Here is a 16,552-nt window from a genome sequence, read left to right as displayed (position 1 = left end):
AAACTCATTTATGATGTGTAATTATGAAATTTATTTTGCATCAGCGAAACAATTTATCTTTTTTGAAAAAAAAATATTGTTCGAATTATATGTGATTTTCGCCAATAACTTGATAATGCGTAACTCTAAAAAAAATCGATAGTAAATAACGCTTGGATATATTATCCTTTGAAGGCTCTATTATGTGAAATATTATTAGGAAATGATCATTTACTTTTTATTTAATGTCTTTTTAATACATGTAGTAATTTATTTTTAACTAGTTATGGGTAAGGAGTTTAATAAGATGTAGATATTTATTTGTAGAATGTAAACTGCCATATAAAAAAAATAAGAAAACCGCCATAATCGTAAACAAGATATATTAAATTGCTTTAAAATAAAAGAATCTAATAGGTCTTTTTTCAAAATCATGAATACCATCTAACGTAGCTTTTTTATTAAATAGTCATCTTTGTTAAAGAGAAATTAAAATGCTACAAATGCAAAACACTTACGGCAAAGCTCACTTCAAATAAGAATATATGTTGGTCTAAAACTAAAATGTCTAAAATCATTCTCCAAAATTATATTAATTTGCATTCATAATTGCATTAATTTTCAGAAATTATATTATACGTAAATAAATAGAAAAAAAAATTGAGATTTAAAACAGCAAACTTATAAAATTTATCACTTTGTACAAAGCAAAAGCATTAAAAAACCTTTCATTACTTTCATTAAAAATTTTTATGCGCTTTTACCTTATCTCCCGTAGTTGGACCATAATTCAATATATAAGAAAATCTTGGAATTTTGTATGGCTCTTTAGGATAAACCTCTTCCTGCGAAAAAAAAAGAGCTTTAATAGCATGCACAAATATAAATTTGCAATAAAAATATTTATTAAATTTAAAGAAACAAATTTTAATGAATGAATACATTTCAATGAAAATTTCAGTTATATGTCTTTATTATTTTAGCAAAATAAAGGATTTGCTGCTTTTGAAAAATTATATGTTAAGAAATAAAAGTATCATTATTTCAACCTCGTTAAAAAGATTATATTTACTATAACATAAAATCAGTTTGTGCTAAACAAAATTAATATTTAATTACAGGCGAATATTTTTTTAAATTTTATATGCAAACTGGGAGTTATTTGAATTATGTCAGCAATTAAACATAATTCAAATGACGAATATAATAAATTTTCTTAACGTACGCCCTTTATACCTGCATAAAAGGGGTGCATGTTTTTAATTCATACAATATCAAAAAAATATTTCAATAATAACCTCAATAATTTATAAACTGTAATTGATTAAATGTTATGTGTAAAATTATCTTAAGCAATTTTTTAAAAGTTAAAAAACAATGTAACCATAATTAAAACAATGTAAAATGATCAAGAAATTTTCTGAATTAAACTTTCAATTCATCAAAATTAAGTTTTAAAGCACCTATTTCTAAATTATTTCAAAGAGTTTTCAAACATGACTGCAGATAAGATGTTGTTATAAAACTGAAATATCTGCTGTCTTACATTAAGTTATGCAGCTGTGAATTGAGTATGAAATACATTTTGATTATAATTATTTTTCATGTATTATTATTTCACTTTTTACTCACTAGATAGCAGCACAACAGCAAAAGTTTGTTATGGCATTCTAGTATTTAGATGGCAACATGAATAGGTCTTTCTTCTTCATGACGTTTCGTATTTTAATAACCTTAGCTTGTTATAGTTAATTTTACGAGAAATGTATTTTAAAAAATATGTAAAAGCACAAATTTAAAAATAGAAATTTCTTGATCTGGTTATCAAAATATTAACCTTTGCCGGTTGCTTAATTTTATCAAATAAACTTTCTTTAAGGTTGAAAAACTAAGAAGCATTGCAATAGCAACGTTGATTTTGTATTTTTTTTGGTGTAAAATTGTTATTTGGTGTACACTATGAAGATTCCTCTAAGAACATTTTCGAATTTGCTTTTATATTCCTTAAACAATGGAGGGGAAAGCATCCACAAACAGAACAGACAATTTGCAATAATATCCATGTCGTTACGTTTTGTTGAAAGATTTATCATTTAAAAAAACAATATAAAGATAAAACCCGAATTCAACTACCTTGAGATAATACCCGAATTCAATTATCTTGAGATAATACCTGAATTTCATTGCCAAATCCTAACTCAGTGATGCGTTGCATTATTTCTGGCAAATTGCTCTTGGTGACAGGGCCGTTGCAAAGATTGTTCCCTCCTGTTATAATCCTGAAAAAAAATGCTCTTACATTGCAATTTATTCTACAAGATTCGAAGTTTATTTCAAATGAGAAAATAAACTGACTTTCCACCTCCGATTTCTACTAGAGTGACAATTTTAATTTCTCCAGGTTCGAATCGAACAGCATTACCTGCAGGAACGTCCTAAAATTAAAGAATAAATGTTTCATGTTATAAATTTAAAAATAAAATCAAAGCATGCCACATTATTATTTAAACCATAAATTTTACTCATGTTAACAATGTAAAAATATAAATTTTAGCATATCAGCATATTTTCTGCATATTCTAAACAAAAGGAAATCATTTATTCCTTCAACTTATAATAGTACCTTTATTTCTATATAAATTAATCAGTTAATTTCATTTATATTTTATATCCTATGCATGCGCATCACTCAAAAACATTCTGCAAAGAAGTAAATTGATATTTATATGAAACTTTATTAGCATAAACCATCAAATTGCAAGGGAAAAAAACAGAAACTTGGTATTTCACATTATCAACTGTAAGAGGGTTAAACCGACAATAGAATTTACAATACACTTATAAAACTACAATATAATTGCAAAAAAAGTTATGCATATCTCCAACTTTTGAGTATCGGTCTAAATATTTTTCTGTTACCTTTGAATCTTTGTATTACATTGGATTTTGGTATTATGGTCTGATACTTACAAAAAGGTGTGAAAATTTTTTCTAATTTGAAATGATGTAATAAATTAGAAATGTAGCCCATTTCTTAAATAATTGATTTTAATGGAGTCTGAATAGTGAACTATAAAAATTAAATTTTCAAAAAAAAATTATTATTGAAAATGAAATACTTATCCCGCCACCTACATATTTATAAAAAAAATTGATAATCATGCTTTTATATCTATGAAAGAATTTATATATTTATGCAATATAATATTTTATTAAAAAATTTCCTTCTTTCTTACCAATCTCATTCCGTATGACTTCGCTCTATCAAAGACAAGATTCTTGTTGGCTTCTATGAAATTATAATGGCTCCCAATCTAAAATTAAAAACATAAGTGTTCAATGGTCAAAATTAGTGCTCTATTCTAAGTAGATTAAATCATAAAATTCAGCAAATCTTTATTTCTGACGAATTTTGGAAGAAATTACAGATGTAAAATTTTAAAACTGCAAGTAAATGACTGCAAGATGCAAATCTTTTTTTTTTCTGAAAATTTAATAAATTGAAGAATTTTCATCAGGCAATTCTTATATTAAAGAATAATTTTTCTTAATAATATATCAGTTAATTAATTATCAGATACCAAAATTGTAAAGCGTCAAGGCAAGAATTTTAATCGCCTTTATAAAATATTTATTTTGACACTGATCTCTCATCGTATTGTTTCCAATCTCACAGTTTTTAATGGTTTCTATTAATAGTTGGACACCTAGATTTTATTCCATTTTTTTTTTCTTTTTAATTGATTATTTACAAAATACCTAATTATGATAATTATTATGAAGCCCTATAATTCCCTTTTTCAATTTCATTTCCAAATAATCTCTCTTAAATAATAATATTAATACAATTTTGATTCTAATTAATTAAAAAATAATTTCAGAAAATAATGCAAATGCATTGTTACTAAGAATACAAAACAATGCAGAACTACAGAATATTCGAGCATCAAGAAAAATGACTAAAAATCGGTTTCAAAATTCTACTTTTTAATGATCTAAATTTAAAATTTTTAGCAATTAATTTGAAAGCATGAAAATATTTAAATAAAAAATTATAAAGTGGCCTGTACAATTACCTGAATGGGCCGATCGCAAATACTGGCGACTTTGAGAGCAACTCTCTTTCGTCCCTCATTTAGTGTGATCTTTTCCGCTCCTTTCTTAGGTATGGCACTTCCAGGAATAATTCTTTTCATTTTAGAATCTCTATCATCGTCCTCTTCCTTCTATAAGCAACAGTTTTCTTTTAAATAAAATTAAAATATTTTAACATGATAAAATTAATAGGCAGGCAGACCAATATTAATAGACTTGCATGGCGATAAAAATATTCAAATAAAGATGGCTTTTGATCTCAGAGCTACTTAATTCCCACCCACAGTTATTTTCGAAAATGAAAAGATTTTTCAAACGTTTGCTTATATTTTTAGTTAAAAATTCATCAAACTATTCTAAACTATTAATATTTGTCATCCTAAAATTTTGAAAATATTATTGATAAGAATCACTTTGCATCACTTTAAAATGAAAAGGATAATTATTTTTTCAACTATACCAATTTTATTTCAGTAAATTATTTCTCGAACTTTAATAAATTTTTGAAATTATTTTTAAGCATATTTTTCAACAACGCTTTTCGATGTTTTAGTTGCTGGTTTGATATTCAAGCGTGTTGAGATGACATTCAATGTTTCTTATATGCACATATCGAAGCTATAGAGCTAATTTTAGAAGATAAAATAAAACTTAAAATATCATGATATGCAACTTGGGAATAGAGGTTTCGATCTCTTAAATTGTTTCTTCCAAAATTTGCAAAATATTTCCTAATATCAATTCGCGATTTCACCTTTCCCCTCCTATAAGATGAATAGTAGATTTCAAAAAATCAAATCGGAATGCATTTATTAAATGTGCAATAAAAAATTATTAATAGAGTACATAAGATTTATTGTGCTATAGATTCGAATAAAAACTATGTTTGAATTATTTATCTTTCTTTTATGAATATTGGCGACATTTTGGGGCAACATTAAAAATACAAGTTTCGGTACATCAGTAGAATCCGAAATTCCAGCTTGATTACGAAATTTACTGCTACAAATGTTCACTAATGTATCTTTAGAAAGTCACTTGTTAATATTCTCTAAAGAAGTACTTAGTCATTTTTGTGCAAAACGACCTTTACAAAGACACAAATATTTGTCGGTACATTCAATAATTCACTAACTGAAATAATATTAAAAAAAAATTTGTGAATAAAAAATTCATTCGCAGCGATTTAATTATAATCGAAAATTAACTTGAAACCAATAGAGTTTTCGAGAAACAAAATAAAATTTTGTCAAATGCCTTGCAACAGTTCTAAAATATATAATAAAATACATTCTATTACAATAAAATGTTTTAATTTGTATTAGTTGTTTTAAGGTTATTGTAAATAAATAAAATGCAATTATCGTAAAAATTAAAATGTAATTACTATTATATATAATTCACTAATGATAAATACATCGTGATGCAAGTTCACTGTAAACAAAACCCCGAATTCAAGAGAAGATAAACATTTGCATACGATTTCTTTATAAATATTATCTCATTAACAGTGTGGATAATTATCATTACGTATTGTTTCAACAAGTTCAATTTTTTTATTTCAATTTTATTAATATTTTCTTACATTATAAATCTAAAATGATTATTAAAAAAGACGTTCACCATTAAAAAATAAGTTATAGCTAAACTAAGTAGTCATCGCATTTTGCACCAAGTTTAGATAGTGCATCGTTTTATACTAACTAGGAAAATTCTGTTGCATTTCCTTGCATTTGTAAAATCTCAATCATCTGTAATAATTCTTATATAAAAGTTTCATCGTAATTTCATTAATATTTATTTTGAAAAACGAATATAAAATCAATTTTTTGTAGAAATCAAAAATAGTACTTTGTTAATTGGAAGTTCTAAACACCCATCTCAAGGCCACATTTTACTTACATTTTGAAATATGGCTACGTCCGGAACAGGCAAGAAACTTCCATATAATGCAAGAGATAGATCGCCATTTTCTTTGCATATTGGATGAGACACTGTAACCTGCAGAATAGGAAATTTATAATAACTGTATTTCCATACATACACTTACATTATAATATAATATATAGTAAAAGAGTATTTCTGAGTATTATTAATTTTATGCATTGCAATCAAAAAATTATAACTTCATATCTTTTGCCCAATAGTTATATTCACGACAGAGGAAATATAGTACTTATTTAATACTAGCCGCCTTTGGCGACCAGCCGGTTCGCCAATCTTAATGTTCGTTAAAATTTTAATAATTAAATATTTTATGCAATTCCTACTTTAATAGCTTTTACATCAAAATATTTTATAACTTCAAATTTTGATTGTCATATAATTCATTCATAATATTATAAAGGCCTTCAGTCATAACGTAATATGTATCTCTCTCATTTTCTGTTAGCACCCGTAGAATTTATGCTTTAAATTAAAGTGGAAAGAATTTATATTCAATTAATATAATAATATTTTTTACTGAAACAAAGCATTTTTTTATAATCTGATTAATGAAAATAGAGTCACTCAGCGTTTAAACTTTATGGGCACTAAAGAATATCTTTTTTAATTTATGTAATATCTCAAGAGTTGGTCAACAAAATTTTCTTAGATTCATTATGAGCAGATCGATTCATTAACAATGTTTAAATTTAAATGCATCAAACAATAAGAAAATAAAACGAATCGTTTAAAATAAACGGTTGAAAACGGTAGAATTTATGCTTTAAATTAAAGTGGAAAGAATTTATCTTCAATTAATATAATAATATTTTTTACTGAAACAAAGCATTTTTTTATAATCTGATTACTGAAAATAGAGTCACTCAGCGTTTAAACTTTATGGGCACTAAAGAATATCTTTTTTAATTTATGTAATATCTCAAGAATTGGTCAACAAAATTTTCTTAGATTCATTATGAGCAGATCGATTAATTAACAATGCTTAAATTTAAATGCATCAAACACTAAGAAAATAAAACGAATCGTTTAAAATAAACGGTTGAAAACAGGTTTTAAAAAAACTACTTAAAAAACGATGTACTTAAAACTATAAGCATATACAAAAAATATATAACTAACATAAATACAATTTACTTACAAAAGCATGCAACTAACCCAAAAATAATTTAAATCATCCAACGTTGTCATGGCAACAATCAGAGCAGAATGCGCATGCGTGAATTTTCTTCGCCGGTTACGTAACCCAAATACGTGATTTTTTCTACGCCAGTTGGGGTAACGCTATGCGGATTAGAAATTTTTAATTTCCTTTATTCTGTTTTATTTTAATTCAAAAGTACTTCAGAATGAATCTGAAAGATTGATTCATTAACAATGTTTAATTTTAAATGCATCAAACATTAAGAAAATAAACAGAACCGATTGAAATAATCCGCCGAAAAATTTTAACCCTAGCCTCATTACTGTTGGGAGAAAAAAAAACTGAAGCCTTTCTCGTTTGGCGCTGGGGATAATGGAAGATTTTTTTGGCGGAAAAGTTGGCGGTGGGGAAAATGGATGATTTTTTTGGCGGGAAGTTAGTTTTTAATTAATAATTAAAATTCTAATTAAAAATTCGAAAAAAGAAACCCCAGGTGCACATTCCCAACCTCCAAGGTATACATGTACCAAATTTGGTAGCTGTATGTCAAACGGTCTGGCCTGTAGAGCGCCAACACACACACACACACACACATTGAACTTTATTATAAGTATAGATTAAGAAAATCAAAGCACATGAGCCCTTATCCATTGTTACATGACATACATGAATTTATATGAATGATTTTTACATATTTAATCACTCAGATGGTAAATGGAAAATAATTTTATCAATTAGTGTATTAAAGGGTCTATTTCGCTTTATTTATGTTTTTCTTCTTACAATTCTCATAAACCTCATAATCATTTTAAAATAAAATTATCAGGCATTTTATAAATTTATAGATTATTATTTTTTATGCCATTGCTTTCTAGGAATTACCATGGCAAGAAGTTAAGAATCATCAAGTTCAAACACGTCATTCTCTCTTCTGTAATGCTAATTACATAATTCGATTTTGATTTTTTTTTACAATGTTAACTAAAAAAAACTATTATTTTGCGTAGAATCATGGAATTAATTAAAAAAAATCACCTGGGAAGAAAGGGTTTTAATCATTATTTTCATCTTTATCAATATTATTTTTATTTATTTCTCAACCAGATTCAAATCATTATTTTATGGTGGTGGAAGATATGTCTAAATAGGATCGTATATTAGTGGAAATAGGTTCTCTTGAATGATGTCTGGGTTTGGCGTATGCATGTAGAACACTTTTTGCCAGAATGCATTGTGCCTACTGTACCCTTGAAAAGCGTCAAAGTTCACCACATTGGTACCTCGCCAGAAATCCAATGTTATATCATTCATTTGTTCGTCCCTTTTTGCCTTGTAAATAATCATGTTTGTCTCCCGGGAGAGAGCACAGAGAATAAAACGAAATTAAAAATACAATGTCTCGTCTATGTCTTCAACCTGCATTCTACTTAAACCAAAAATATATGTCATTGTGTGTGTGTGTGTGTGTGTGTGTGTGTGTGTGTGTGTGTGTGTGTGTGTGTGTGTGTGTGTGTGTGTGTGTGTGTGTGTGTGTGTGTGTGTGTAGAATTAGGGTTTTTGGAATGTTTCTCATGTTTTGTTTTTTTTACTCGAATCATAGAATTTGATAATTTGATAAACTTAATGCCAACTCATACTCCACTATTCTAGAAAACAATGTGCTTCCTACACTGTGGAAATTTTACCGGTTGGATCATTATTATTAGCAGGATGACAACGCTACTTGTCATGTTGCGAGGTCCACCAGGAATTGCTATGATAACAATGGTATGAGCTGAATGGACTGGCCTGGCCAGAGTCCAGAATTGAATCCTATAGAAATCATCTGGGACGAGTTGAATCGCCGAATTAAGGGATGCAGCAACCGCTTAAAGTCGGTGAAAGAATTTACACATTTTATCCACGCCGAGTGGAAGAAAATACCACTGTCCATCATCCAAACACTTATGGAAAGTATGCCCCGCAGGTTAAAGCTGTAATTGCCTCAAGCGGAGACTATCAGCTATTGTATATGAATAAATTACGTTTATCTCTTTTATTACAGGTATTCAATTACTTACTGATATTCAGTGTATAAAATGCATATACTAAATTACTTAGATAGTCAATTGCTTCTTTTAGCTATCTCATTCAGAAACGTACAGATATAAATATAGACTGACAGCCAATTTATTAACTAATTTGATCCGAAATTTTATACCTATCTACTAATCTATTTACTGCAGAATTAAATTTCTCGATCTCATTGCGTTTTCTATTTAAAAAATTATCTTTTTCGCTTGCATGCAATGATAAAGATGGCTTTTTCGAACTCGGTACGGGCATCAACATGGTTATGGTTTCATGTGCGAAATTTTGGCGACTACATTATTTTTTGTCTGCCTTTTGCATAGAAGCTTGCATGCAATGATAAAGATGGCTTTTTCGAACTCGGTACGGGCATCAACATGGTTATGGTTTCATGTGCGAAATTTTGGTGACTACATTATTTTTTGTCTGCCTTTTGCATAGAAGCTTGCATGCAATGATAAAGATGGCTTTTTCGAACTCGGTACGGGCATCAACATGGTTATGGTTTCATGTGCGAAATTTTGGCGACTACATTATTTTTTGTCTGCCTTTTGCATAGAAGCTTGCATGCAATGATAAAGATGGCTTTTTCGAACTCGGTACGGGCATCAACATGGTTATGGTTTCATGTGCGAAATTTTGGCGACTACATTATTTTTTGTCTGCCTTTTGCATAGAAGCTTGCATGCAATGATAAAGATGGCTTTTTCGAACTCGGTACGGGCATCAACATGGTTATGGTTTCATGTGCGAAATTTTGGCGACTACATTATTTTTTGTCTGCCTTTTGCATAGAAGCTTGCATGCAATGATAAAGATGGCTTTTTCGAACTCGGTACGGGCATCAACATGGTTATGGTTTCATGTGCGAAATTTTGGCGACTACATTAGTTTTTGTCTGCCTTTTGCATAGAAGCTTGCATGCAATGATAAAGATGGCTTTTTCGAACTCGGTACGGGCATCAACATGGTTATGGTTTCATGTGCGAAATTTTGGCGACTACATTATTTTTTGTCTGCCTTTTGCATAGAAGCTTGCATGCAATGATAAAGATGGCTTTTTCGAACTCGGTACGGGCATCAACATGGTTATGGTTTCATGTGCGAAATTTTGGCGACTACATTATTTTTTGTCTGCCTTTTGCATAGAAGCTTGCATGCAATGATAAAGGTGGCTTTTTCGAACTCGGTACGGGCATCAACATGGTTATGGTTTCATGTGCGAAATTTTGGCGACTACATTATTTTTTGTCTGCCTTTTGCATAGAAGCTTGCATGCAATGATAAAGATGGCTTTTTCGAACTCGGTACGGGCATCAACATGGTTATGGTTTCATGTGCGAAATTTTGGCGACTACATTATTTTTTGTCTGCCTTTTGCATAGAAGCTTGCATGCAATGATAAAGATGGCTTTTTCGAACTCGGTACGGGCATCAACATGGTTATGGTTTCATGTGCGAAATTTTGGCGACTACATTATTTTTTGTCTGCCTTTTGCATAGAAACAAGTATATATATATATATAAATTAAGTCAATTCCCACTTAGGTAAAAAAAAAATATTTTAGTTATTTTTTATTAAATAATTACCTTTAATATAAATATGTACATACATATGACAGAATTACAATATTAAGAGGCAAAAGTTTTTTTAATTCAATTCCTGCTTATTTTCTTATATTATTTATATATATCTTACATTATTTATGATCGGGTGTCGCGTCGGTAATCTCAGATTTTGGTGACCATTTGGTGACAGATTTGAAATGACTGGACAAATTTAATTAATTAATTAATAGTTGAAAAAACTGTATTAACATTAAGTGTTATCCACTACAAGTTTAAAAAAATGTATTTGAACTTGAGTGGATGAATAAAAAGTATTTTATTAACGATTGAAAATTTGAACAAAATTGGTTATATATATATATATAACCAATCTAAAGTTAGAAATATTTCGAAAACGAAACTAAATAGTTTCGGAATCGCAACTTAAAATTATTTTTTATTCAAACTAAAACCAAAAAAGGAACAGCAAAAGCACCATAATACTTAAAGAACGCAAATGTAGATACTTCTAAAATACAGATGAATTGAGACAATAGTAATATAAACCAGGTTAATAGATTTTTACATATTAACTTAGTTTGTATTACTATTATATTATATTATATATATATATATATATATATATAGGGAGAGTGCGAACTAATAGTAGGAATTGAAAAACATTAAAAAGAAGAACATTTTACGTAAGTGGAAAACTTGTGCCTAAAATAAAATATTATGCAGCTAAAAGTTAACTTGTATAAGGAATAAAATAATAAAGAAGTGCCTGTCTGCTGGGCTCGATGCTAGGTGAATAGGAATGATAGTGAAGCTTCTCGTGTACTAACACCATCTCGCCCATGCTTAAGAAACCAATAATATAATGAATGAAATCTTATTTATATATTTATTTGATGAAGAATTGGAAACTATAAAAAGGTTCAAAATCAGTACCAATTTTGTTCCATCAGGGAAAGTGGCTTCAATCTGAACATCGTGAATCATGTCTCCTACTCCATGCATTACTTGCTTTCTGCCTAGAAAGTAAATCGAAATTAAAAACAGAAGCTTTTATAAAATATCATAAAACAAGCATTTTGAAAATTTTCAACTTTAAATTATCAACGAGGTAATATCAAGACTTGATTTAAACTTTCAAAAACAGAATGTCAATATGACAATATTATGGAAAACACTTTTAGTAATCTTTTCATATATTTCCATTCAAGGATACTATTTATAAAGTGAGTTTTAAATTAACTGCATTCATGTATTAAGCAAGCATCTATTCCATTTGCAGTGGTGATAAAGATTCTTTAAATGATTAAACGCTTAATGTTTGTATTTATTTAATATAACTATATATTTTGGTTTAATGCATTTCTTTAAAGGTGAAACTTAATGTTATTTTCTCGAATACGTAGTTTACAAACAGTATCGTAATCGTCAAAGAATCCGAAATCTAGATTTTGATGAATCTACGTTTAAGATCTCATTGATTCCGGAAAACATATTTTTTGAAAATATCCGTCTGTTTATTTGTCTTTCTGAGACAAAGATAACTCATAAACACTTTAGATCTAGACGGATGAAATTTGGTGTACAGCATTTATATTATATTTGCACATTTCGATCAAATTTTGATTAAAATCTTTTCAAAGGAAATCGCCTGTCCGAATATAAGTTAACGCGTTAATTACAAAACGAAGAGAGCTAGATAAATAAAATTTGGTACATACATTTAACATCTACAGTGAAAGCACCTATCAAGTTTTGAGCCAAATTCAAAGAGGAATCGATCGTCTGTCTGCTTGTACTTTCAGAAATATGTAAACGCGATACCTCAAAAAAGCGATGGATTAAATATATCAAATTTGGTACAGGATTTTGTGATTGCAAGTGCAGTTTTGTGTCAAATTTTTATTTGGGTAAGTAAAGCGTATCTAAAGCACAAATTCAATTTTTGGATACTATAAAAGCATGCCAGGGAATAATCGTCAAGGATGACACGACGGATTTAGTAAAAGTGCTGAATTTGTGCCAAACGTTATTTTGTAACTATTGTATGTCATTGCTATGCAAGGCGTTATCTGGCATGACAGGTTTATTTGAGAGTATGCGAGAAAGTTTTGGGAAGACCACTCCAGCTAGTTTTTAATCGGTATTTCATATTTCCTTGTGAAACTTCTGGAAATTTTATCCGAAAAAATATTATTATTCTTAATATTCGCTGAATATATACTGAAAATTATATGCTTTTGCCAAAATTTTCTGTACCGATTTAAATCATTATATTATATATATATATATATATATATTAAATTTCAATTCAAGCTATTTGGCGATAGGCGAGGATCGAACTCGCAACCTTATGGTTCGTTGCCGAGTAACATGACCACAAGACAAAAGAAATTTCTCATTTCTCGTAGCTGTTATCTGGCTTATAAAGCGCCACCACAACTTAATCAAGACAAACAGTGATTTGAAAAATAATAAAGTTCTCACATGATAACACGGTATTTTCAATAGGAGATTTCTATTGTTTTTTTTATTAATTTACAATTGATCTAAATATTAAAATATTTGTGTAATATTGTCGGAGCGTTTTATCACACAAAAACCTTTTAAACTCTGTTATACAAATAAAAAATTAGCTATTCAATGATATCCATTTTATTTCTGTCATATTTTCTTAAATGATTACAAATTTTCTCGAATAAATTTAAATGTTTTTGCTTTATGTAGCTATAATGTTGTTGTCTTTTTCATATTCATTTAATTTCAACAGGCACGGGCAGGAAATTACACTTTTATATTTTTAATTTGCAATAATATTTGATTTTTTTTAATTTGGGTTTTTGTCTATATGCTGAGCAACACGTTGATAAAAGCTAATTTTTTCCCAGTGACTTGTAATTGGCACTTGCAAACAGGTAAAATTTTATTTTGGGCGAAATAAAGAGAGTTCGCAAATTGTGCAGACTAAGTCTATGGCAAAGGATACCGACGTGCTTTGATTGGTTTAAGCCTTGGCAGTTTTTTGGCAATGTTTGCCATAAAGATGCCATACCGAAATATATTTTTATAAAAATAAATAAGATTTGTAAATTTATCCCCCACCTTATTTTTCACAGATTACATGTAATATTAATCTGGAACACATATACAGCAGAAAAGATCAAATCCTGAAACCTAAATTCTGGAAATATAAAAATTACAATTTATTAAAAATATTTTTTGTGTGTGTTTCTTCTTAATATTATTTTGATATAACTAAAAATATTAGCTACGAAATCACATATTCCGTTAAAGCTTACATATTTATACGTTTTGGGCATTAAGTAATCATCTCCCCATATGTAGTTGATGGGAAAGTAACAGACGTTCAGCAATAAGTTTCAGTGACTGCATAAATTATCTAATAAAGGAACGAAAATCATAGAAAAATAAGAAATATTTAATTGCTGCATCATATGTTGAGTAATTACTTTCATATAGTTTTTATACTTCTGTGCATAAGCAACATTAGTTACTTGTATCACTAGTATTATTAGTAATATTTATTATTATTATTATTATTAATTAGTATTAGTAGTATAACTAGTAATATTTAGAGGAAACAATTATATTAATAAAAATTAGATCGTGTTGATATTCACTCGTATCTTCCATAAAACTAATGAAAGGTACAAGGTTTGAGCCAAATTAGAGGAAAACTACACTATTATGAGTGCAAAACATTGCCAAAAAGATGCCAAGGCTTAAACCAATCAGAGCACGTCGGTATCCTTTGCCATAGACTTAGTCTGCACAATTTGCGAACTCGCCGAAATAAATTGTTGAAAAATACGGTTAAAATATTTTTTCAAATACGTTAAAAATAGAAAATGAATTTATGTTTTAAAGCATTTGTATCATTGAAAAGATAAGTTTCTGAACTTTAACTTGATATAAGGATCATTTTTGTGCGATAATATCTTCGAAAGTTAAAGCGGAAAAACGACAAAATTTTGCTTAATTTTTAATTAATTAAAATTCTAATTAAAAAATTTAAAAAAATCGCTCGGATGTACACATTTCCGGCCTCCAAGGTATACACGTGCCAAATTTGGTAGCAGTTGGCCGAACGGTCTGTGCTGTAGAGCGTCAACACACCCTGAGCTTTATCGTAAGTACAGATATTCATAAGAGAAATTTAAGAATGTCTAGCAGAAATGTCTCAAAAATAAACAGTTGAACTATCATATTGAAGTAATCTTCCAAATAAGTCATCATCAAATCACATGACTACCATAGCTAATTGTGTTGACTGATTTGGAGAAGGCAAGAGATTACGTAATCAGTGAAAGAGGCAAACAGTCAGTGTCTTATCGTTCGAATCTACTAATCAAGATCTTTAATATACTCCAAGAATTCAATCATAAGTTCAGAAAGGTTCATCCGAAAGATTTATTTGATTGATAAAAATTCTCAGAGAGTTGAAATGAATGACTCTTTATATTACCTTGATATTACTTAATCTCCTTGACCTTGTCATTATCTGACAACTGGAACCAACTGGTTGTCAGATTCAGGATTTGATATTCATTCCGAATATTCTTTTAGAGATTTTCTGAGTAATAAGTATATAATACATAGTCGAATATCAGTTTGAAATATCGTAGCCTTTTTACTTTCTAATATATATAATATAGAGAAAATATAGTAATCGTCAAAAGATTCGAACACGAAATTTTGACGAATGTCCACGTTTTAGACCCCCCCCCCCCCGAGTTTGAAAAACACATTTCTGGTAAATTTCCGCCTGTCCGTCTCTCTGTCTATCATCTGTGACAAAGATAATTCAAAAAGGATTCGAGCTAGGTAGACTAGGAAATTTGGTATACCGTTTTTATACCAAATATGCAGATTTTCAATCAAATTTTGAAATAATTCTGTTCAGATAAAGTCCGTCTGTCCTATTGTTCGAATATAACATGTTAATTACCTAACAAGGAGAGTTAGATCGATAAAACTGGGTACCCAGTTATAACATCTATAGTGTAGACATCTGTCAAATTGAGCTAAATCCAACGACGAGTTGACTGTCTGTCGGTTTGTACTTTTAGAAATAAGTAAACGCGATCATTCAAAAACGCAATGACTTAAGCATATTACATTTGGTATGCAATTTTGTGACTGAAATTGTAGTTCTGTGTCTATTTTTGTTTCAATCGGCTGAGAAGAACCGGTTTAAAACAGAAATTCGATTTTTGGATACTATTTAATGCATGCCGGGGATTAATCGCCAAATAACTCGCCAATGATGATTCAATAGATTCAGTAAAAGTGCTAAATTCAAGCTAGAATTTTATATTTTGTAACTATTATACGCTAATGCATTGTAAGGCATTTTCGAGCTTGGCAATTTATTAGAGAGTATATGAGTAAGTTTTGGATAGACAACTACCTCTGGTTTGAAAATAGAGCCATTCAACAAACAATTATTGCATTGTATAATGGATTAAAATGTTGCTCATATATTTTATAGATAGGATGACATTTTCATCGCATCATTTTAAATATTAATAAATAAATCAATAGTGTAAAAAACATTGAGCTTCGTGTCGCCATTTTTCTGAATTAGTTCCGTTTAAAGATAACTAACTACATGTAATGTCTCGAGTATTTACCCTAGATTCGCTCGTATACATTTGATTTTGGTCAGGGAAAACTAAAGAGAACTCCATGCAAATAATTTATCAAATTATTGGACAGTTAGTTATTTCATAG

At 29.0% G+C, this 16,552-nt stretch overlaps 1 protein-coding gene across 3 annotated transcripts in view; it reads right to left on the bottom strand.

Moving 5' to 3' along the window:
* LOC129984119 (urease subunit alpha-like) overlaps positions 1–16,552 on the bottom strand; it is a 78,511-nt gene that overhangs the window by 47,598 nt on the left and 14,361 nt on the right. For 2 of the 3 annotated variants that reach the window (XM_056093901.1, XM_056093903.1), the window contains exons 4-10: positions 11,735–11,817; positions 5,977–6,075; positions 4,056–4,205; positions 3,216–3,293; positions 2,335–2,414; positions 2,153–2,258; positions 744–824 (exon numbers count right to left, since the gene is read on the bottom strand). In XM_056093901.1, the coding sequence (XP_055949876.1) occupies positions 744–824; positions 2,153–2,258; positions 2,335–2,414; positions 3,216–3,293; positions 4,056–4,205; positions 5,977–6,075; positions 11,735–11,817 (677 nt within the window). The remainder of the gene's footprint in view (positions 1–743; positions 825–2,152; positions 2,259–2,334; positions 2,415–3,215; positions 3,294–4,055; positions 4,206–5,976; positions 6,076–11,734; positions 11,818–16,552) is intronic. The other variant, XM_056093902.1, reaches the window with a different exon arrangement.

This window comes from Argiope bruennichi, chromosome 9 (assembly GCF_947563725.1).
Source record: "Argiope bruennichi chromosome 9, qqArgBrue1.1, whole genome shotgun sequence".
NCBI classification, from domain to species: domain Eukaryota; kingdom Metazoa; phylum Arthropoda; class Arachnida; order Araneae; family Araneidae; genus Argiope; species Argiope bruennichi.
Note: the sequence above shows the minus strand (reverse complement) of the source record. Positions and strands in the feature narration are given on the sequence as shown.